At 41.0% G+C, this 23937-nt stretch overlaps 1 protein-coding gene across 2 annotated transcripts in view; it reads right to left on the reverse strand.

The window, feature by feature from the left end:
* SLC22A18 (solute carrier family 22 member 18) overlaps positions 1–23937 on the reverse strand; it is a 96968-nt gene that overhangs the window by 29373 nt on the left and 43658 nt on the right. For both annotated transcript variants that reach the window (XM_070764659.1, XM_070764669.1), the window contains exons 5-7: positions 18356–18471; positions 16301–16411; positions 12227–12327 (exon numbers count right to left, since the gene is read on the reverse strand). In XM_070764659.1, coding sequence (XP_070620760.1) covers positions 12227–12327; positions 16301–16411; positions 18356–18471 — 328 coding nt within the window. The remainder of the gene's footprint in view (positions 1–12226; positions 12328–16300; positions 16412–18355; positions 18472–23937) is intronic.

Below are 23937 nucleotides of genomic sequence, written 5' to 3' on the forward strand. Positions count from 1 at the left end.
AGGAGATCCCGAAGCTACTAAGTGTGTACCTGCATGCAAAATCCTCCCTTTTTTGGCACTCAATTCCAAAAAGGTTTACCATCACTGCAATAGAGGATGAATTTCCCCACTTTGTCATATACCGTATTTTATGGAGTATAAGACACACTTTTTCCTCCCTAAAAGAGGCTGATAATTAAGGTGCATCTTATACTCTGAATGTAGCTTTTCCCCCCAGCCCTAACTAGCTGCTAACGATCTTTCCAGCTCTTACCTTGCAGGCTCTTTCATTGTTTCTCCCAGTGAAGAATGTTTTCCAAGCCCTAAGTCTTAGTGTTGTTTTCATGGCTCTAATTTGCTCCAAATAAGTTTCTTTTCAGCTCTAACCTGGTGCTAACAATGTTCCCAGCTCTTACCGGCTTACAAGCTCTTTCATTGCTACTCTCTGCAAAGAATGTTTTCCAAGCCCTAAGTCTTTACAGGGTTTTTTCCATTGCTCTACTTGTTCCAAATGTTTCTTTCCAGGTGCTAATGATGTTCCCAGCTCTTATTGGCTTGCAAGCTCTTTTATTGTTACTCTCTCCGAATAAAGTTTTTTTAAAGCCCTAACCAGGGGATAAAATAATGTGCTGAAACTAAGGACTAAGGACGCTAGCCAGATGAATACCTGATCAGCAGATTCTTTTCCCTATTTTCCTCCCCAAAAACTAAGGTGCGTCTTATATTCCGGAGTGTCCTATACTCTGAAAAATACAGTATATCAATATGTCATAATATGTCAAAATATGTCATAATCATACATCTCAAGAACCCTGCAAAGGTAAAGGAGATCAAAAAATCTTGCAACCTCCTATTCAGAAGGGACCAAATGTCTCCTTCACATGAAAAGAAAGATATCTCTAGTCAAGGCAATTGAGCAAGGACCTATTTTTACAAGAGTTCAAAGGGAAATTAAGTGTTGAACTAGTCAACAGATTATAGCTTTCTCTTATATCACCTGACAATAGCTGAGAAACTAAAAGGAAATGATCAGGTGAGAGTGCTGCTAAGTTTCTTAATTAATGATTGTGTAACACACCCAAATGATAGCCTGTAGCTATTTCAGCATAATTGTATGTCATTAATGCCACTTTATGGAATGATACTGAACCAGGGACCTGTGGAATGAAGGTGGATGTATTTTGTAGCCTCTGATTCTGAAAATGACAAGAGAACAAGTTATTCTTGGGTCTCTCCTAGGAGTATCAGATAAGATGAATTAGGTTTTGTGCCACCCGATACAGCTTAGCAGTTACCAGCATGTTGCAACATCCCATGCTACGTAATGTAGCATGGAATAATGGCTACATAGATTAGTTACTGCCGGAGAAATTGCTAGCTCACATGAATCACACCCTCTCATCCTTCAGGCATTCTATCAAAGGGTGGAAACGTACCAGACTTCAGGCATTTTTTAAACTCAGGGTCGCTGACTCAGCAGTCGCATAATAGATAGGGTTATGCAGCATGTAATTCTTACCTAAACTTTCCAGTATTACCTATGGGATGCTGAGAATCCTTGGGATTTGGGATACTGAAATGATCCTTGGGATTTGGGATGTTGACTTTTTTTTTTTAGCTATCCTTAACTATTATCTATTTCTGAAATTCTCTCTTCTGAAATATAGCAGCCTTCCTCGATATTTGGTAAATGTACAATTCCTGAAGTTGATACAAATAGGCATTTTAATCTGGCTCCTTCCATTGTTAGGAAGGTTAAATGTTGTTCCACCAACTTCTCTGTAGAACCACCAGCTTTCCCAGCAATTCTTCCGGTTTATTGTGTTCCAGGGCAGTGGTCACCAATGGGTGGTCCGTGGACCATGGTAATCCACGAGAAAATTTTGGTGGTCCAAAGAAAATTTTTATATTGCACTAAATCAGAGGTTTTCAAACTACTGATCCTGGGCCAGATACGTATAATGAACATTTGTGCTGCTGCAGAGAGTCTCCCTCTTCGGGGTCTTTTTGTGTGGGTCGGAGGGAGGCAGAAATTCCAACCTGGGGTCTGCTTCAGCCTACTGGTGCAGGGCTTTGGGCAAAGGGTGAACATAAGAACATAAGAAGAGCCATGCTGAATCAGGCCAAAGCCCATCGAGTCCAGCATTCTGTGTCACGCAGTGGCCCACCAATTGTCCATGGAGATATTGAGCAAAACCCTCCCTTTCTCTTGACCCTCAACAAATGGTACTCAAGGGAATCCTGCCTGCCTCAACCAACATAAAGGCGGCATATGGACATCAGTTTCAATAATCACTGATACACTTGGCATCCATGAATCAATCTATCTATCTATCTATCTATCTATCTATCTATCTATCTATCTATCTATCTATCTATCTGTTTAATTTGTATGCTGTCCCTCTCCGCAGACTCGGGGCAGCTCACAGCAATAGTAGAAAACAATGTAAAATACAAATCTAATATTTAAAAAAGCTAAAAACCCATAATTTAAAAAACATGCACACAACATACCATACATAAACTATATAGGCCTGGGGAAGATGTCTCAATTCCCCCATGCCTGACGGCAGAGGTGGGTCTTAAGGAGTTTACAAAAGGCAAGGCGGGTGCAGGAAAGGCAAGGCGGCCCCGGGGGGAGCTGGTTCCAGAGAAGGCTCTTTCCCTGGGTCCCGCCATGAATCTGTCTAATCCTGCCTTGGGTGGAGAGAAGAACCCCTGGTGGTGAAGAGCTGGAGAGCCTTGTTCCAGTGGGACTGCATCATGGCCTGGAACTGACTGACCATCTCAAGACTGACTGGCCTTGTACTCCCGCAGGTCTTCTTTCTGCTTGGAAAGCCTATGCTCATTGTCCCAATGAGATGATTCTGTTGAGCCTCCTTCTCAGTCAGATCCAATTTGAACTGAGCCAGCTGTTTGGCCAACGCTTTTTTGTGGTGACTGTTTAGCTCCAACAACTGCTTCCTGCTTCCTGTTGGGGACCTAAGGAGCCTGGTCAGGGAGGCGAGAAGTGGGTGGAAGGAGTTGCTGGGAGGAGAGGGGCAAATAAAGGCCAGCGAGGCACCCCTTGATATGAGTGACATCGAGTTGGCCATGTCCACCCAGTCCCATGGCCTACCTACATGCATACACCTACCCAAATGGTCATTAGGCAGGCCATTTTAGTGGTCCGTGAGATTTAAAATTATGAATTTAGTGGTCCCTGAGGTCCAAAAGATTGGTTGGTTCCAGGGAATTGCAGAGTATATGTTATGCTGGGCTTCTCGTTAGTAGCCCCCAGTGAGAGAGGAACGCAAAGTCAAACACACATACACCGGCCAGAAGAAATAAAAGTAGTTTATCTGAAACAGTGTTAAAAGCACACACGTTTAAGCAGAGTCAAATTTCTCTCACCCAGATAACAGTCCTGGAATGCGTCAAAAGCAGGAACAAAACAGAACAAATTAAGGCAGCTGTAATTCCTCACAACTCCCCCTTCTTTGAGTCCACAAGAGTTAACTGTGAATTGTCCAAAGAGTCAACAGAAATCCTGGACTAGTCCAAACCTTGCCAATGTTCCTTCTCCAAACAAACAAACACCGACATGTGCATTCCCCAAAACCCATAATTTATCACCAACCCCATTAACCTAATTGCCTCAGCAACAGGTGTTCTCCCTTATCTCCGATGATACCTGCACAGTTGGTCCCTTCTAACCATGAGCCTGCACATTCGGGCATCTATCCACCGATCCTCCTCCGAGTCTGATGACTCACTAATGGGGTCATTAACTAATGGGCTGGCTGTACCCATCTCTCCGTCTGATTCTGCTTCCACACCATCTGACCTTGGCAATGAATCTTCACTATCAGAAGCTGCTGGCAATAATACAAAGTCTCTGTGACCATGAGGATTCCCCTAAACCAACGTCCAAATTCCCTGTTGCAGGAGCTGGCCCAGAGCCAACCACAACAGCATAGAGCCATGATGGCCAATCTATGGCACATGTGCCAGAAGTGGCATGCAGAGCCATTTCTCTGAGCACACAGAGCCATTTCCCCTTGCTCTTCTGGGTTCTGATAGACCAGCTAGCTGGTTTTCATGCACATGGGCATGCCAGAAACTGGAAGAACATTGTGCATATGTGCCCCAGGAAGAGCATCTGGTCTGTTTTCTGGCAGCCAAGCATGTACAAACTATGCATATTGGCTGCAGGAGGCCATGCATTGCATTATGGGTGCTGGCACGCAAGAGTGCCGGCGCATGCGTGTGTGTACTTTTGGCACATTGAATAGAGTCTCCATCATTTTAACTATAACTGATGTCATGCTAACTGGCCTGTAGTTACTAGCTTCTTCTTTACTGCCCTTCTTGTAGATAGGCACAACACTGGCCATTCTCCAATCATCAGGATCAAGGTTCACCATGACTGGCATAGAGGTAGCTAATGACAACATTCAGGCCCAGAGATGAATTTTGCTTTCAGAAATGTGGATAGATTTAGAGACCTGGTTGAATTGGTATTTAATTCCCCAAACACTATACTGAATATCTTAAGTACTTTTTGTTAGCATACAGCATGGAAAAGGGGGATGGGATGTTGAGAGACAGCTAATTTGAATACTGGCATGTGGTCACTTTTTGGCAGTTGGAAGATTAGAATTCTTGGGATTCGTATGCTGACTGTTGGTGAATCTGCATCATAGAGAGCAGATGTATAGAGAAATATAGTTATACTATCAAGTTGTTTATTTGTGTAAGTATGAAACCAGTTCAATGAGAAAAGAAGAAATAAAAGCATAAGATTTATACTGGAGTCATTGTATCTGTACCCAATCTAACATAGTATCACGGTTCTGCTATTAAGAGTCTCCACTATATGAAGTGAAGAAGATCACTTATAACCATAAATAACATAGAAATCCAACACTTTTTAGAAGTCCATATTGAAAAATGTTTAATTTCCACACCGAATATCCTTTGGCCATTTCAAGCAAGCTGCTAGGCCTCATCACCTACCTTCAAATTCTGCTTGCCTTTGTAACATGACCTTCTTTGAAGAAATATGAAGAGAAAGCTCTTTACCTTAACAGGGATCTGTTGTATTATCAATACACCAAAGAGGAAGGAAATAGTTTGCAAGTGACATAACAAGAGCCGCCCTTGGCTATGTACACAAGCTGCAGGTGAAACAACTTTGTCTTTGTCCTCCTTCAAAGCCACATAAGCCTCTGAATCTGCAAGGGAAATATTTAATTGGAAACTCCCTACAAATTCAAAGAGTGAAAACTGTCTGTTTTCTTTTCATGCACCATTAACAACAGCAACTGTGTCATAAATCCAGCTGATATTTTCAGATCTTAGAGCAGAAAAATACACAGTAGAGATAAAGTTTAATCTCCATTTTGGAAGGAAGCCAGCCTTGGGAAGTACCTCAATGCACTTAACAAATAATCTCTAAATAATTTTTCTGCCTTCAAAAAAAAAAAATCATATTCATACAGCTGAAAACTGGAAAAAAAAAGGCTTTGGCATAGCTATCATGCACCAAATCGGACTGGACTTTAAGAAGTCCCGTACAAGAAATCAACATTGTGGTTAATTTAAGTTTAGTAGTATTACGAGACTCAGTTTTATTGCGAAGACTACATACAACAGAGAAACCAGAACTGCAGATGAAGTGGGTCCTTTTTGTCAGATTTGTACAAGAATGTGTAGGCAAATAAAATGCAGTATAGTTTACTGAAGTCAGTAGAAAGGTAGCAACACATATTAATGGACGCCATTCATTTAGTTTTGAATTTGGTCATAAAGAACTGCAAAGACAAGAGAAAGGTTCAGTAACATATACCAGGAATCCCAAAGCTAAAAACAGCATGATCGAAACCAAAATGTTGCATTGCAAACAGTCTTTTTCAATTCCACAAGACTGAAAATGTTTCTAAAAATAAAGTGGGGGAGGTTGACCTATACACTTGTGAATGGCAAGACTTCTTTTTCGTAGCTAAATCAAAAGTCTGACTAAGTAAAATAATGAGGAAAAGCAATTTTGGTCCAACTTTATTAATGATTCTAAGGATATTTAAACCCTGCAGCTCTAAGGTGCAACACAGTTTCATTAATGGTTATTTGACATCCAAATTGATTAATTTTATTTATATAGAATAGAATAGAATGGAATTCTTTATTGGCCAAGTGTGATTGGACTCACAAGGAATTTGTCTTGGTGCATATGCTCTCAGCGTACATAAAAGAAAAATATACATTTGTCAAGAATCATGAGGTACAACACTTAATGATTGTCATAGGGGTCAAATAAGCAATGAAGAAACAATCAATATTAATAAAAATCTTAGGATACAAGCAACAAGTTAGAGTCATACAGTGGGAGGAAAAGGATGATAGGAATGATGAGGAAAAACTAGTAGAAATAGAAGTGCAGACTTAGTAAAAAGTTTGACAATGTTGAGGAAATTATTTGTTTAATAGAGTGATGGCATTCGGGGGGAAAACTGTTCTTGTGTCTAATTGTCTTGGTGTGCAATGCTCTGTAGCAACATTTTAAGGGTAGGAGCTGAAACAATTTGGTCCAGAATGTTTTGATTTGATTTGATTTGATTTGATTATATGCCACCCCTCTCCAAGGACTCGGAGATGACAGTATATGTCTATGAGTTCATACTATTACTTATGTTGGACATTTTATATTGCATCTGATGAAGCGGTACTATCTTACAGTTTTACTGTCAAGCTGCTGCTTCTAATGTTATTCCACTGATCTGTAACTTGAATCTGTAAACTCCTCTGAGGCAACAGAGAAGAAGGATACCGCTTCAGAATTCTGTATTGTTCAACCCCGCCTTAGATATTTAAGGAAGGATTCCGACAAACTACACAAACTTCTGAAAAAGACAACAAGGATGTTTGGGGGATGGGTGGGGCTAGACATAAGTGCCAAAAAAAAGAGAGTTTCGAGAAAAAGGGAATGTTTGGTCTTGAGAAAAGACAACATAACAGGGATATGAGCGTATTTTTAGATAGCTGAAAAGATGGCACACAGAAGAAGGTCAATATTTGTTCCTTCTTTATACAGCATGTAGGACACTAAATAATGGATTGAAGGAGTCAAGAGGGAAATTATGATTCAATGTTGTTTTTTTATTTAAAAAATCCTTTCTTAATAGTAAAAGAGGTGGTGAGCCTCCTTTCCCTGGAGATGTTCCATCAGAGACAAGATCAACATCTACCAGGGATAGTTCGATTTCGATTCCTGTAGTGAGCAGGGATTTTCTTAATGACTTAATCAGCCGGTCTAACTACATTTTGAAGGTATAGTCCTATAGCGTAAAACCAAGCTAATTTAGTTCTAGCTCAGCTGCTCTATAACCCAAAAAACGTGCAACGGTGCAGTTGCATAAAGTTTGGGACTGCCTTCTGCCGCACAAATCCCAGTGAACAATTAGGTCCCACAGAGATGGCCTTCTCCGGGTCCCGTCGACTAAGCAATGGCGTCTGGTGGGACCCAGGGGAAGAGCCTTCTCTGTGGCGGCCCCGGCCCTCTGGAATCAACTCCCCCCAGAAATTAGAACTGCCCCCACCCTCCTTGCCTTTCGCAAGCGCCTAAAAACAAACTCAAACTCAACCCAGACAAGATGGAGTGGCTGTGGGTCTTGCCTCCCAAGGACAATTCCATCTGTCCATCCATTACCCTGGGGGGGGAAACTACTGACCCCTCAGAGAGGGTTCGCAACTTGGGCGTCTTCCTCGATCCACAGCTAACATTGGAACATCATCTTTCGGCTGTGGCGAGGAGAGCGTTTGCCCAGGTTCGCCTGGTGCACCAGTTGCGGCCCTATTTGGACAGGGAGTCACTGCTCACAGTCACTCATGCCCTCATCACCTCGAGGTTCGATTACTGCAACGCTCTCTACATGGGGCTACCTTTGAAAAGTGTTCGGAAACTTCAGATCGTGCAGAACGCAGCCGCAAGAGCCATCGTGGGGCTTCCAAGATTCGCCCATGTTTCCTCAACACTCCATGGCTTGCATTGGCTGCTGATCAGTTTCCGGTCACAATTCAAAGTGTTGGTCATGACTTTTAAAGCCCTACATGGCTTTGGACCAGACTACCTCCGGAACCGCCTGCTACCGCACAAATCCCAGCAACTGATAAGGTCCCACAGAGTTGGCCTTCTCCGGGTCCCGTCGACTAAACAATGTCGTTTGGCGGGCCCCAGGGAAAAGCCTTCTCTGTGGCAGCCCCGGCCCTCTGGAACCAACTCCCCCCGGAGATTAGAATTGCCCCCACCCTCCCTGTCTTTCGTAAACTACTCAAGACTCATTTATACCGCCAGGCATGGGGGAGTTGAGATATTCTTTCCCCCTAGGCCATTACAAGTTATGCATGGTATGTCTGTGTGTATGTTTGGTTTTATAATAAGGGTTTTTAGTTGTTTTATTATTGGATTGTCACATGCTGTTTTTATCATTGTTGTTAGCCACTCCGAGTGTACGGAGAGAGGCAGCATACAAATCCAATAAATTATTGTTAATTATTATTAATTATTATTAATTAGCAGAGCACACACTTTGGTATTATCACACAAAACTGGATAATTAACTGGAGAAGATTCTTTGATGTTGGCCAGGGCAATTTGCTATAAGTGCAAGTAGACAATGATTGGCTAAAGGAGAAGTGGAAGATATTCTTTCCAAAGATGAATTCTGCATTCGGTCTTGGGGGATTTGTCATAGGTCATATTGAAAGGAAGTACAAAGGACATGGGTATAAATTGGGAAGGTGTAGGGAAAGAGGAAAAGGCATTGCAGCTGCCTTCTAGGGAATGTGCTGGGATATTCCCTAGGATTAAACGCCTACAGTTTAGTTTTACATCATCTCTTATGACAGTGATGGGTAACCTTTTTGCCGTTGTGTGCCAAAAACATGGGGAGGGTGTGGATTTATTAAGCCTTTCCTGATACATTTTATGCTTAAGACCTTCCACCATTCTTGTAGCCCGTCTTTGGACCCGTTCAATTTTGCCAATATCTTTTTGTAGGTGAGGTCTCCAGAACTGAACACAGTATTCCAAATGTGGTCTCACCAGCACTCTATATAGCGGGATCATAATCTCCCTCTTCCTGCTTGTTATACCTCTAGCTATGCAGCCAAGCATCCTACTTGCTTTCCCTACTGCCTGACTGCACTGTTCACCCATTTTGATCCCTTGCCCTATCCCCGCTTTTGGCACGCGATGGTATGGTAGCTCCGGTAAGCCTATTTTTCGCCCTCCCCAGGCTCCAGAGGCTTTCCAGGAGCTGGGGAGGGTGAAAATGACTCCCCCTCACCCCCCATAGCCCCGGCAACAAGCCCTTTACTTATGTCAAAACAGGCTGCATGGAGACTCCTAGGAAGGAAGGGGGGCATGGCCAGCCGAAAATCATGTGGCCAGTACGAGCAAGCATGCTGGAAGTCATCTATGATCAGTGAAGGGCTACCAAAATTTTCTACTACCACACTGTGGGCGTGGCTTATGCAGGATGCCCTGCATTTTCTTTCAACATCTTTCAGTGCAAATTGGGTGCTATGGGGTGGAGCTCCATTTTCGCTACCCCACTGTGTTCCCCCCCCAATCCGGGCAGTAGCCCACCCCTGCCTATGATGATCAATCTTCTGACAATCCTCTATATACACCCTTCTAAATGGAAGTCACTATTCAGTTGTTGACATTAAGAGTTTTGTGCAAACTCTCACTAGTAGGGTTTTTAAGATAGAAATAGGATTGGAAAAAGCTGCCATAAATTGTGAAATTACTAAACAAGTAAACATTGACATAAGGAAAGTAATTTGTTGATAAAATTGTTTGGTGAGGAGGAAGACAAGCTAATAAGAATTTGGTATGTCACATCTTTTATGAGTTTCTAAGTGTGGGCTAATACATAAATGAAAACAATAAAAATTATTTTGATTGCTATTATCAAATTATTATTAAAGCAAACATGTCTTAGCTAATTAACTTAATATTTAATATTTGTTCAACAAATTGTGGAAAAATGGTAGCAGTTACTGGAGATTTTCTGAGTTTCAGAAGTTTTGAATTAAAAATTTCATAACCTCTTGGAAAAACAAAGCTGTTTAAACTCAGTGGAAAATGTGACGGAAAAAATAATAACTGAATTTTGAAGACACGTTCATGATCGTGTGCTTAAAACATCGCTGGTTAAGAAGCAACCTTTAACGTTGTTCAGAGACACTATTTTGGAGCAATTCCTAAACAAATGAGGAGGGGTCCTTTGAAAAATATTGTGGTCTCATAATTGCTAATTTAAAAGCACAATGAAAATAAGTGCTATTGAAGTAGAAAAGTTGTAAAAACAAATGGTTCAAAGCTCTAGAAAATGAGATATTTCTTTTTTTTCCCCTCTAGAGGAAGGAAAGGTCTTTGGCATGTTAAAGAATAGACGCAAAACCTCTTGAATGAGGGATTTTTTTTTCCAAAGGACCATAACATCCCCTCCCGGTTTGTTCTTAATGTGGAATGTGTGCTATGAGAACAGACAAACAAATGGTGTTCTCTTCCCACTGCAGCAGATGCCTCCTTCCTTCTCATACACAATGGGTGTGTGTCTGTTTGAGTTTCCATATAACCACGCTATTTTGTTCTGCACATACACACAGAGAGAAAGAGGTTTAAAGCAAACAGGACAGTTTTATTTTCTATGTTTCAGCATCAAAATCAGCCAACTTTTCCCCCTAAAGCTTAAAAAGAAAATCATTGGCAGATTTGCACGTTTGAAGGGAGAGAAAAAGAAATTTTCCACTGGCACCCGGATCTCTAAATAAAATAGGTAAAATTCATTTTGCTCCAGACAAATACAATCAGTATAAACTTCAGAGAGATAAAGATAACTGAAAATTATTCCTCTGTGTGGTAAAAATACATTAAAACGGCGGAAGCTTCTGTTAATGCATTACATTAATCATCACTTAACTAATTTACAGGCCTTGGAAATTCCCTGCCTTTTTAACCTTCCCAATCTTTGTATCTGATAAATGATAGCAAACTATTTGAAAAGTAAATTGGATCTCTGTGATTGTAAGACTAAAATGTATTAAAAATAGAAACCACTTTAGTAAAAGCAAGAGATGACTGTGATTGAGGTATGCTTCAGACAGGCTTAGCCTAAAGGCTCTGTTTGACAAATGTCATAAATAATTTTTGCTAACTCTGCATTTTAATAAACTAAAATTAAACCTTGCATGATAAAACAATCTTTCTTCCCCTAGTACTGGTGAGTTGGGATCTTCTAGAACAGTGTTTCCCAACCTTGGCAACTTGAAGATATTTGGACTTCAACTCCCAGAAGTCCCCAGCCAGCGAATGCTGGCTGGGGACTTCTGGGAGTTGAAGTCCAGATATCTTCAAGTTGCCAAGGTTGGGAAACACTGTTCTAGAATACTCTGTCTGAAAAATCCTTCCAAGGCTTGTCTGCTCCCAGCAACATATTAAATAGCAAATATCCACGAGCTATCTGAAGCTGAAAGTTCTTCCTTTTAGAAGGGAGGTGGTTTTAGGAAAAAAGAAAAGTCCAAACCAACTTCTTGGCTTCCTGGTAATAATATGTTATACTAGCAATATTCAACGCCATTATTCTTGCTTAATCCTTGAAAATAGGCTACAGGGAAAACCACAAAAGCCATCCCAACACTAGAGGGGGGAAAACAACTCAATTAGGGCATGTTTTAGGAATATCTCCCTCTCTACCTCCTGAATCCTGATCAGGCTATAGATCTCGCTATATTAGAAATTGAATAAATGCTTCAGATATTCCTCTCCAATGCATAGATAATGATACCGACAAGTTGGTAGGAGATGGGGACCAGATCACCCTGGAATCTCAGAATAATACAAATAGATCAAATAAGGTTTTACCCAAGCAGAAAATCTTTGCTTCCAGCAATGTGTGACTCTTTCCCAGGGAAAAGCTTAATAGAGCATTTGACAGGACGAGGCCACACCCAAAGGGGCTATCATAGTTCTGATGATGTATATATAACTACATATCTATGCAGTATATCTAAATTTTAATTTATCCATGCACACAACACACATATATATATACACACCAACACAGATACATAGATACACATACACTAAAAATAATGCCACATACTGAAGATGCATTTTCTTTTTTTCCATAAATATATGGGTTGCATTTTCTTATTTCTATATTAGCTAATGAAGGAGTATGAGAGGACTTTGCATTACCATTTGAAGGATTCCACTGTAGGACATCAAATACCCAGCATGTGCTACTTCCAGACCGAAGAAATCAATGGATATGATGGAAAGCATAATTAGGAACACCCCTAGGGTTAAAACAAAAACAAAAAAACCTTTATTTTAGGATAACCAGGAAATTCTCACTGCAGTTTTTAGTGAGACAGAATCAAAACAATCTCACTGAAGGTTATTTTATTGGGAATATCTAGAAGGGTCTTAAATAGCTTGTTCCAAAGAATAGTTCCTTCTCCGTTATTGCATAATAGTATAAACAGATAAAATGTCCATGTTATTGCTTAAATTATCTATTCTCTCGCAGAATCCAATCTGAGTCAGTGACAGAGACCAAATATTTAGTCTTCCAAATTCCTTTCATGTGCTTTTTTTCATATTAGTCTATACCCTGTGAAATGTCCTTGCAAGCTACCATTTAATTATCCAGACTCAACCCTGCTTAGTACTGGGGTTTTTTTTTTGTCAGACAATACCTATTATGCCATTTGGTCATTAGGATCAATCATGGGCTCAATTCACATTTTCTACTTGCCCTATAGCTACTACAGGCTACTTACCATTCTTGAGTTCAGGAAAAGACAATATTGTCCTCCACCTACTCCCAGCCCATTTTATTTATTGCCAGACGTGTAGGTCTGAAGCTCTACTTTTCTATCCTGGACAGTCTTCAATCCTTTCAAGTGATTGGGTACTATGCTTCATTCAATTTAGCATCATCCCCAATTCTGATTAGCTGCAGTGCCTGGCCCTCCCCACACTTTCAGTGGCTAGCTAGTTGGTACTCTGGGTAACCATTTCACTCTGTGTCCAATGTACTGGAATGCATCCCTCCCTCATCTGAATTAAAAACAATGCTTAAGTTGTAATGTAGGCATGATGGAATGAAGCTCCCCAGTTACAATGTTTCTATGAATTTAAGCCATAAGTTCTATAAAGTTTCTGTGTTCCTATAATGGAATGAAAAAACAATCTCGACTCCATTCTTTGGTTATTATACCATCAAACCAATAATGGTACAATAGGGGAAAGGGTGGTGGTGGTGATGGAAAGAGAAGATGTTTTACTCTCCAGTTTGTAGATGCTCAAGACCAAATATATGTCACTTTCATCCCTCCCTACAATGTCTAGGATACAGAGGTGCATATGTCTCTGCATTGGAGACAGAGTCCACTTTTCTCAGCCTTAAGAAAACATTAGTCAAAGATTTAATCAAAACAAAGCATGGACTCCAATATGTCTTTCCATTTCAGTCTTTCTGAAACTTCTTTATTTGATATATGTTTTTGAGCATCTCTAATTCCAAATGCCATGTCCTTTTCTGAAACATTCAAAGCTTTTAAGCTGTATTCTTATTAAATATTTCTTTTCTTTTGTGTACACTGAGAGCATATGCAGCAATGACAAATTCCTTGTGTGTCCAATCACACTTGGCCAATAAAGAATTCTACTCTACTCTACTCCGCTCCGCTCCATTCAATTCCATTCCATTCCATTCAATATAGTATTGATAGTCCCGTTTCTCATCTGCAGTTTCTTTGAGTCTAAAGAAAAACATCCATTTTGAGGGAAATGTACACGAGACTGCATAGTTTGTGTTTAACAGAAACATGCTTTTTAATATAGTTTCCTTTAGGGTTATTATTGTTTTGAAAAATTCCTACCCAAGTCTGAAAGTCAGAATTTAAATACCAGATTTGTCCAGTGAATTCAAGATACATGTTGAAATAACCCCGGTTTAGACCAGAATACTGTAAATAAGAGAGCTGGATCTTTGTATATAATGTATATCATATCCTTGCTTACAATATAAATAAAGGCAAAACTCCAATTTAAGAATTATATATTGTTTCCATGACTACAATAATTATATGAATTGAGAAAATATATGAAAACACAGGGCAATGTTTTCTGGAGATACTTCCTACAACTTGCAATATGAATAAACAGATAACAACCATACAAATTCAGATTCTAAGGTTAGATCTTGTTCCTAAAATCTCACCATAGTGGATCAGTTTTGAATAGAAAAAAAAATCTCATAGATTCAGGAAAAGGTGTTTAATAGCATAATCCTTTAGCAATACTGGGGAATTGATTTCATTACAAAAATGCTAAGGGAATTAATGCTGAAGCAGGAAAAAAAAGATATTTTATATTAATGGTGACAGTTTAAATTCCACTGTTACGATTCCCCTAGCCTAGCTTTTTTCTAACAAAGAGCTATTAGCCTCGACCGAGATTAGGTCTTCAACTGTGCAATTTTCTTACTGGAAATCTTCCAGTTCTGCCATTTGTGTCTGGATCTCAAGTTCCATCAGCCGAGTTTTCTAATTCCAATACTGATGCACCATTATATTCATGAAAATAGGTGGCAGGTAAATCAAAAGTCCACCATGAAATTCAGTGGAGTCAAAATAGCCTGACTCTTTATTTTTTTCTTCTTTTCATATTTTCACAACAGGTAGCCACTGCATATTGAACTAGATCACTACACGATCTAATCCAACATAATCTACAACGGCTGGGATTGCAGCAAGATATATTATGACTTGTTTAATTTGGATTTAGCAAGTTGTACAAACCCAACGATTGGGAGTTATGGGGTAGAATGCAAACTGTGGTTTAGCTCAATGTGTAAGCCCAGTCCATACCTGGACTCTTTGCTGATCTTATTTTTAGAGCTGAAACTGTAGAGAATCAGAAAATGACCTTGAAAGAAATTTTAAAAAGCACAATGAGGCTTGCAAGATTGAGGTCAGTTTTTTGATGTAGACTAAATCAGGAAACAGACTCCACTGGAAAAATCAACCATACTTTATTGATATAAGCTGTAAAACAACATTATACTTGCAAAATCTGATTTTTATTTTATTTATTTCTTTTGTCCAATACACAATAATACACAATGAAGGTTATAGAGGATATAGCAGAGAAGATATAGGAGATATAGGAGAGACTATAGGACAGGGGATGGAAGGCACTCTAGTGTGCTTATGCACGCCCCTTACTGACCTCTTAGGAATCTGGAGAGGTCAACCGTGGATAGTCTAAGGGTAAAATGTTGGGGGTTAGGGGATGATACTACAGAGCCCGGTAATGAGTTCCATACTTCGACAACCCGATTACTAAAGTCGTATTTTTTACAGTCAAGTTTGGAGCGATTAATATTAAGCTTAAATCTGTTGTGTGCTCTTGTGTAGTTGTGGTTGAAGCTGAAGTAGTCTTTGACAGGCAGGACATTGCAGCATATGATGTTGAGGGCAATACTTAGATCATGTTTAAGGCATCATAGTTCTAAGCTTTCAAGACCCAGGATTGTAAGTTTAGTTTTGTAAAGTATTCTGTTACAGGCAGAGGAGTGAAGGGCTCTTCTGGTGAAGTATCTTTGGACATTTTCGAGGGTGTTAATGTCAGAAATGAGGTATGGGTTCCAAACAGATGAGCTGTATTCTATGAAGGGTTTGGTGAAAGTTTTGTAAACTCTGGTAAGTAGTGTGAGATTGTGCTTAACCTCATTCTCTTCCCAGGATTTAAGAATGTCTGCCTCCTTTGCTTACTTAAATATTCCTGCCTCATCCTAATGCTCTACTACAGAAACTAAACTTAGGACTTCCAAATGGAAAACAAGCTAAAATTTCAATAGTAACCAAATTGTATGGTGGACCATACAATACAGAGTCACTGCAGTTCTCATTTCTCCTAACAAGGCCCAAGGGGAAATGGTTCTCTTCCTCATTCCTCTTCTTCAAACTACAGTTCAATTTCATTCCTCAAAACCAAAAGTACTGTATTCTAATGGGTCACACTGGCAGATGGCACCTAGCTAAGAAAGGTATGGTATAGGAAATCTTAGTTATAATCTCAAAGCAATTGCCTAGAGGGCAAAGCATTATGTGTTAAATGTCCCAGTAGCTATGTCACATTATATGATTTGCACCTAAATAAAAGTATTTTAGTAACTTACTTCCCTAGCCCTCAAATCATATCTGACTGAAAGGTATTATACCCCACCCCACCCCCCAAAAAATATCATAGAACACTTACCTGTAGGAAATACAGAAAGGACTTTAATTAAGAAAACATCCATTACTCCCGGAAGTGTCAACAGTCGAATAATTTCTTGAAAGCTAAAAACACTACTAGACTTGGAAGTTCCTAGGGAAGGAAAAATAAGATAAAATATTTTTCAGACAATGGCTGCAATAGGCAAGTTTTTCCAGACATAAAATGGCTACCATTGCACATGGGAATAATCAGATCCTTCTATTCATTAGGAAAAAACCCAGATCCAGTCTAGGTTATTATGTGTTTTCTTCTGGGCAGATGGATATAGTACCAAACCAAATAATGTTGTATCCTTCCTCTCTTTTTATTTCTAATGGATGCTAAGGGCATTTGATAAATTCTTCAAAATAAAAGAAGATGCTTAAAATTGGCATTTGCTTTGTGGTATCCTTCTCCTGGAGTGGGGAGGGAATGGAGATTTTGCAGTATCCTTTCCCTGGAGCTGAGTGGGAATGGAGATTTTATCAATTAATTAATTAATTAATTAATTAATTAATTAATTAATTAATTAATTAATTAATTGGATTTGTATGCCGCCCCTGTTGTGTCCAGAGGACAGTTAGGCCTTGTACCCGCCCCATATTCCTTGGGCGGGAAAATACTGCAAGGTGATTGGTTGGCTCAGCCTGGCAGCCCGGGATATATATAGCTGCCAGGCACGGCCATATTGTTTTTGTTGTTGTCTTGTTTTGTTCTGTAAACCGTTACCTCCTGTTCAAATAAAGAACCGCTACTTACTCCAAGATTGTAGTCGTTCATTCTGGCAAGGCGATGAGGAAACGTCACCACAAGAGATAAGGTAACTAGGGACTTCTCTCAGCCACCGCTGCTGCCTCGGGTTTCCCTAGCCACTGTCACCGCCAGCACCGCCGCTGAGCCTCTCAATTCGTGGCACCATTTGCAACCGCAGCCGCCGCCAAGCTTCTCAGCTGCTCGGCGGCTCTGGCAAGGATCTAACAGCCCCTATCCAAGGACTCGGGGTGGCTCACAACATATCAAAACAATATACAATATGCATATCTAAAAAATAGAATTAATATAACTAAAATCTTTAAAAACTCTAATAACGTTTAAAATCATTCATTCCCATCCACCCAGCAAGACATGCTACACTCGTCGGCCAGGGGTCTAGGGTCTAATGGCCCCAAGCCTGATGGCACAGATAGGTCTTTAAACTTTTACGGAAGTCGAGGAGGGTGGGGGCAGTGTGAAGCTCTGGGGGGAGCTGATTCCAGAGGGCAGGGGCCAGGGCCCCCACAGAGAAGGCTCTTCCCCTAGGTCCTGCCAAATGACATTGTTTATTTGACCGGACCTGGAGAAGTCTGACTCTGTGGGACCTAACCAGTCTCTGGGACTCGTGCGTCAGAAGGAGGTCCCGGAGTTAATCTGGTCCAATGCCATGTAGGGCTTTAAAGGGCTTTATAGATTTTGCAGTATCCTTCCCCCAGGAGTGAGGTGGGAATGGAGATTTTGCAGTATCCTACCCCTGCCACCAAGCCATGCCCACAGAGTACATCCGGAACTGTCTTCTACTGCACGAATCCCAGCGGCCGATAAGGTCCCACAGAGTTGGCCTTCTCCGGGTCCCGTCGACCAAACAATGTTGTTTGGCAGGCCCCAGTGGAAGCGCCTTCTCTGTGGTGGCCCCGGCCCTCTGGAATCAACTCCCCCCAGAGATTAGAACGGCCCCCACCCTCCTTGTCTTTTGCAAATTACTCAAGACCCACCTTTGTCGCCAGGCATGGGGGAGTTAGGATATTCCTTCCCCTAGGCCATTACAAGTTATGTATGGTATGTTTGTATGTATGTATGTATGTTTGGTTTTTATAATAAGGGTTTTTAATTGTTTTATTAAATTGGATTGTTACATGTTGTTTTTTATCATTGTTGTTAGTCGCCCCGAGTCTGCGGAGAGGGGCAGCATACAAATCCAATAAATAAACAATAAACAGAACCGGTAGCAGGGGAAATGTGGCTTTCCCCCCTCCGGGTTCCCCCCTCCCTTCTTAAAGCTCAGATGTAGCAGGAACTCACCTCGTTGTGCTTCATTTCTCTTGGACTGTGGCTTTGTCTGGGAAGGGATACAAAGAAGGCCCATCAAAGCACAGGCAAGGTATCCAGCTACTGCAACATAGCAAGGAACAGCAACACTGCAAATAGAGAAGAAATAAATGGAACTACTGTGTAATGAATACTTAGGTAGGAGCAGTGATGGGCTACCAGATTTTTTACTACCACACTGTGGGCGTGGCTTATGCATTTTGTTTTAACATATTTCAGTGCAAATTGGGTGTTCTGGGGTGGAGCTCCATTTTTGCTACTCCACTGCATTCCTCCCCATCCGGGCAGTAGCCCACCCCTGATTATCTACTATATAAAGTGTATGTACACACACGCACGCACAGCTCTTCTAAAATTATACACATTCAACCTCATTTACTGTGATAGGAAAAACATGCCCAGAAGGGGGGGGGGATATCAAAATTTTGCTACTGGTACTGTGTATCTGACCGTACCCATAGGAGTCCATCACTGGGTAGGAGCACAGTCAGATGCCCCTTTTCCTTATGTTTTTGCCCTTAAAAGCTTTCTTCTTTTTTGAGTGGGGAAAGGAAACAAAACAAGTAAATGACTGAAGTTAAGATGGCGATTAAAAAAAAAACACCTTTACGACCAGTCTTCCCAATTAGAAACTTCACAGGCCTGTAAAGCAAAGGAAAACTGAAGCAAGGCCAGTAAAGACAGCTGTGATCCCGATTGGGCTTACCAAATAAGTACTATCTATAGAAGAATCTGTGACTTACCTCAGATTACAATTGGGGAAAGAGAATATCTGAATTTCATTCTGCAAATGGGTTAAGGCAGCGATGGTGAACCTGTGGCATGGGTGCCACAGGTGGCACGTGGAGCCATATCTGCTGACACGTGAGCTGTGTGCTGCCAGCTGATTTTTGGCTTGCACAGAGATTTTGGGAGGGCATTTTTTTTGGCTTCCAGAGTGCATCCAGGAGGGTAGGGAGGGTATTTTTACCCTCCCCAAGCTCCAGGGAAGCCTTTGGAGCGTGGAGAGGGCAAAACATGAGCCTACTGGGCCCACAAGTTAGGAAACAGGCCATTTCCAGCCTCCAGAGGGCCTCTGGGGATGGGGAAGCTATTTTCGCCCTCCCCAGGCATTGAATTATGGATGTGGGCACTTGCGCAAGTGCGATAGCACACATCCACACTCTTTCAGCACTCGAGGAAAAAAAGGTTAACCATCACTGGGTTAAGGTGATCATTTTCACGTGAATCCACTATATACATGACATGCATTTATTTTAGGGCTATACTCTGAGCTCTTAATTCAGTTGCATGGGAGGGGGGAGATTAAGCCTGCAATTCTCAATATTAATTAATAAACTCAACATTATTGAACTGAATTTATTTATTTGAACTTATTTAGAGCTGTGCAATTTAGAGCCAGCCCAAGATTTCAAACTTATCTTGAAGCTAATTCTGCTTCATACTAGAGCAGATTCCTGTTGTTGTTGTTGTTGTTGTTGTTGTTGTTATTATTATTATTATTATTATTAGTAGTAGTAGTATTAGTATTAGTATTATTAGTATTAGTATTATTTATTAGACTTGTATGCCACCCTTCTCCGGGGACCTTGATTATCCTTGATAGGTCCTTATAAACATATTTCGGTTGAATTGACACATCACACAATAGCTATACTGTGGTATGTTTAATTTTGGTTTAGCATGTTCTGAGAACATAGTCCCTGTTGATAGCTTATTGTCTTGAGGAAACATTGGCTTATTTAGTAAGATTAAACATGGTTTATTTGCACTTTATGTGGCTCAACCCTTTGCATATGATTTTACTGTAACTGAAAAATTCCTGTTTCATTTGGTTCTGATAAATATTTCTGCTGATCTTTATTTAGCATAAAACAGACTTGTGTTTACATTTTACATTACATGCGCTAATGCAAAACAAACAATGAAATGCCAAATGCCAATTATAAATAGGAAGAAGGAAGTTCGGACCCTAAAGGAAAGTGTTGGGTAACAACTTGGCAAACAATATTTCTTTTCACGGCTTTTAGAATTATGGGAATTTAATTCAATACTTCTGAAAGGCACCATGGTTGAAGAAGATTGAATCAGTTCCCCACACCGTTTGTGGGAATCTGTCTTAGCATTGGTGACAACGATTGACATTCTAAGTCTTTGCATATTTTGGATGTTCAATGCTGCTGTAACATAAATGATTTCCTTGATTCCTTGTTCCAGTGGAGAGATTTTTAACAGAATAACAGTATTGGAAAGGAGCTTGGAGGTCTTTTAATCCAACCTCCTGCTCAAGCAGGAGACCATATACCACTCTAGACAAATGGCTGTCCAAATTCTTCTTGGAAACCTCCAGTGATGTAGCACCCACAACTTTTGGAGGCAAGGCGTTCCACTGATTAATTGTTTTCATTGTCAGAAAATTTCTCCTTAGTTTTAGGTTGGATTTCTCCACGATAAGTTTCCATCCATTATTTGTGTCCTGCCCACAGGTACTTTGGAGAATAGGTTGCCTCTTCTCTGTGACAGCCTCAATGATGATGATGATGATATATTAGATTTGTATGCCGCCCCTCTCCGAGGACTCAGAGCAGCTCACAACAAAAACAATACATATTATACAAATCCAATTGTTAAAAAACAGTTTTAAACCCTTATAAACAGTAATCATACAGCCAAAACAAACCATACATAAATCATAATAGGTTTAGGTTTAGGTTTATTGGATTTATATGCCGCCCCTCTCCGCAAACTCGGGGCGGCTCACAACAATAATAAAAAACAGTACAGTACATAATACCAAATCCAATGCCCACCCATCTAGTTACAATTTAAATTAATAATCTCATAAAAACAGTATATATAAAAAACAGGCACACAGTCAATCAATCAACAAAACAACATGGGCAAGGGGGAGGTGTTTTAGTTCCCCCATGCCTGACGGCAAAGGTGGGTCTTAAGGAGTTTACTAATCTCAGGGGGGAGCTGGTTCCAGAGGGTCGGGGCCCCCACAGAGAAGGCTCTTCCCCTGGGTCCCGCCAGATGACATTGTTTAGTCGACAGGACCCGGAGAAGGCCAACTCTGTGGGACCTAACCAGTCGCTGGGATTCGTGCGGCAGGAGGTGGTCCCGAAGATATTCTGGTCCGGTGCCATGAAGGGCTTTATAGGTCATAACCAACACTTTGAATTGTGACCGGAAACTGATCGGCAGCCAATGCAGACTGCGGAGTGTTGGAGTGATATGGGCATACTTGGAGAAGCCCATGATTGCTCTCGCAGCTGCATTCTGCACGATCTGAAGTTTCCGAACAATTTTCAAAGGTAGCCCCATGTAGAGAGCGTTACAGTAGTCGAGCCTCGAGGTGATGAGGGCATGAGTGACTGTGAGCAATGACTCCCGGTCCAAATAGGGCCGCAACTGGCGCACCAGGCGAACCTGGGCAAACGCCCCCCTCGCCACAGCTGAAAGGTGTTTTTCTAATGTGAGCTGTGGATCGAGGAGGACGCCCAAGTTGCGGACCCTCTCTGAGGGGGTCAATAATTCCCCCCCCAGGGTAATGGACGGACAGATAGAATTGTCCTTGGGAGGCAAAACCCACAGCCACTCCGTCTTGTCTGGGTTGAGTTTGAGTTTGTTGACACCCATCCAGGCCCCAACAGCCTCCAGGCACCGGCACATCACTTCCACTAGCCAAGGGGTATATTAATTTCCCCATGCCTGTCAACATAGGTGGGTTTTCAAAGGTTTACGAAAGGCAAGGAGAATGGGGGCAGTCCTAATCTCTGGGAGGAGTTGGTTCCAGAGGGCAGGGCTGCCACAGAGAAGGCCAACTCTGTGGGACCTCAAATATTGGAAATATTGGAGGACATATAATTTAATAGAAAAATAGACTTTGCAGCTTCTCTGTCTTCTTTATAGCTTTCAAGGCCACCATCCATGTGGCAGTGGAAAGCATAATTTAGAATAGTTGAATAAAACTAATTAATTTCTTAATTATTGCTATGCTACTGTCAGTCACAGGACAAATTATGTCATATAATAATTAAACCAGATCCTTTTTTGTTTGTTTGTTTTAGAAAACTCAACATGTTTTAAGTCAGATGAAAGTGTTACTTGACTGGCATCAAAGATTTATATTGCTGCTAAAACAAGACAGTTAAGCTTGGTAAAGTATATAAATGAAGAACTTCAAAGGGCAAATATATACAGTACAATGGCTGGAGAGAGCAATTTGAACAGTCCAGAATGATGGAATGTCTGACTATATGATAATTAGATCAACTTTCAAAAAGACTCAAGCAAACGTATGTTTCAACAAACTGGAATCTTGTAAAGTAAAGTCAAACCAATAGGTTCTAGATGTCACGAGCCTCAAAACAAATTTATAAATTTCTTGCACTTTCCAGTTTGAGCAAAAGAAAGAAATAACATATCCATCTGTTTATCACTTATGCACTGAACTTATTTTAATTTGCCTGATACAAGAAACTATGAGTCTAGAGTTTAATATGTAAATATTTTGTGTGGGCTTCATTACCTGGTTGGAATATAATTGTATAAATAAAATAAAACCAAGCAGAAACTCTATAAAGCGAAATTTAAGGATCTCAGAAATACATAGTAGAGCCTCATAAAAATATTCCAGCCCCACTCAACTTTTTTCAGTCTTATTTGTATAATGAAACAGGAAGCAGACTGCACAGCTACTGAATGTTAAATTTAAGAGAATAATGTTATACTTCAGTCTTTGATTTCCACTATTTGATGTTAATCAAACACCAAAATCTCATACGCGCATCCCCTCACAAGACTTTGCTTCCTGCTCATGCACAGAAGCAAAAACACACTGGTACATCCAAAGCTGCGCGCACAACTCAACTTTTGCTACTGGTGCAGTGTCCTTTACCGTTCCGGTGGCAACCCACTACTGCCCTCTGGCATGGAGGGGTCTGCTGCACCAATGGTGAGGCCCAAGGAACGGTTGGCCATGAACGGCGGTGTGTGATGCAGTGGGCACGGGCATAGACTCAACTCAAAATGGGAGGCATGCAAAGGATATAAGGGGTTGGTGGCCAGAAGATTATGAGAGCCCACCTCCAGTGTTAACCCTGACTAAGGACCATTTCTCCCAGTGGAGGGAGAGGAGGGTGTCATAGGACGAGTGGAGTTATTCCACTGCACTGGGAAGCCAAATGTTGGATAAGGGAAATGATTATCCCAGCCAGCTTTCAGGCTCCTAAGTCTGATGTCTGGGCCCAACTGCAGAGGGTATTGGGGGAAACCAGGCTTGAATACACACCTCCCTGGCAGTAAAGGGCTGCAAAAAATTTTACTACCACACTGGCGTGGCTTATTGTGTGGGTGTGGCTTGATGGTCATATGACCAGGTAGGAGTAGCTTGCCGGCCATGTGACCAGGTGGGAGTGGCTTGACAATCATGTGACCGGGGTGGCTTAAAGGTCATGAGACTGGGTGGAAGTGGCTTACCGACCAAGATAAGTTTTCAAATAGGTGCTTGGATTCTTTTTTTAGTGGATTAAGTCACATTATTTGAATAG

The sequence above is a fragment of the Erythrolamprus reginae genome, chromosome 1 (assembly GCF_031021105.1).
Source record: "Erythrolamprus reginae isolate rEryReg1 chromosome 1, rEryReg1.hap1, whole genome shotgun sequence".
In the NCBI taxonomy this organism is placed as follows: Eukaryota; Metazoa; Chordata; class Lepidosauria; order Squamata; family Dipsadidae; genus Erythrolamprus; species Erythrolamprus reginae.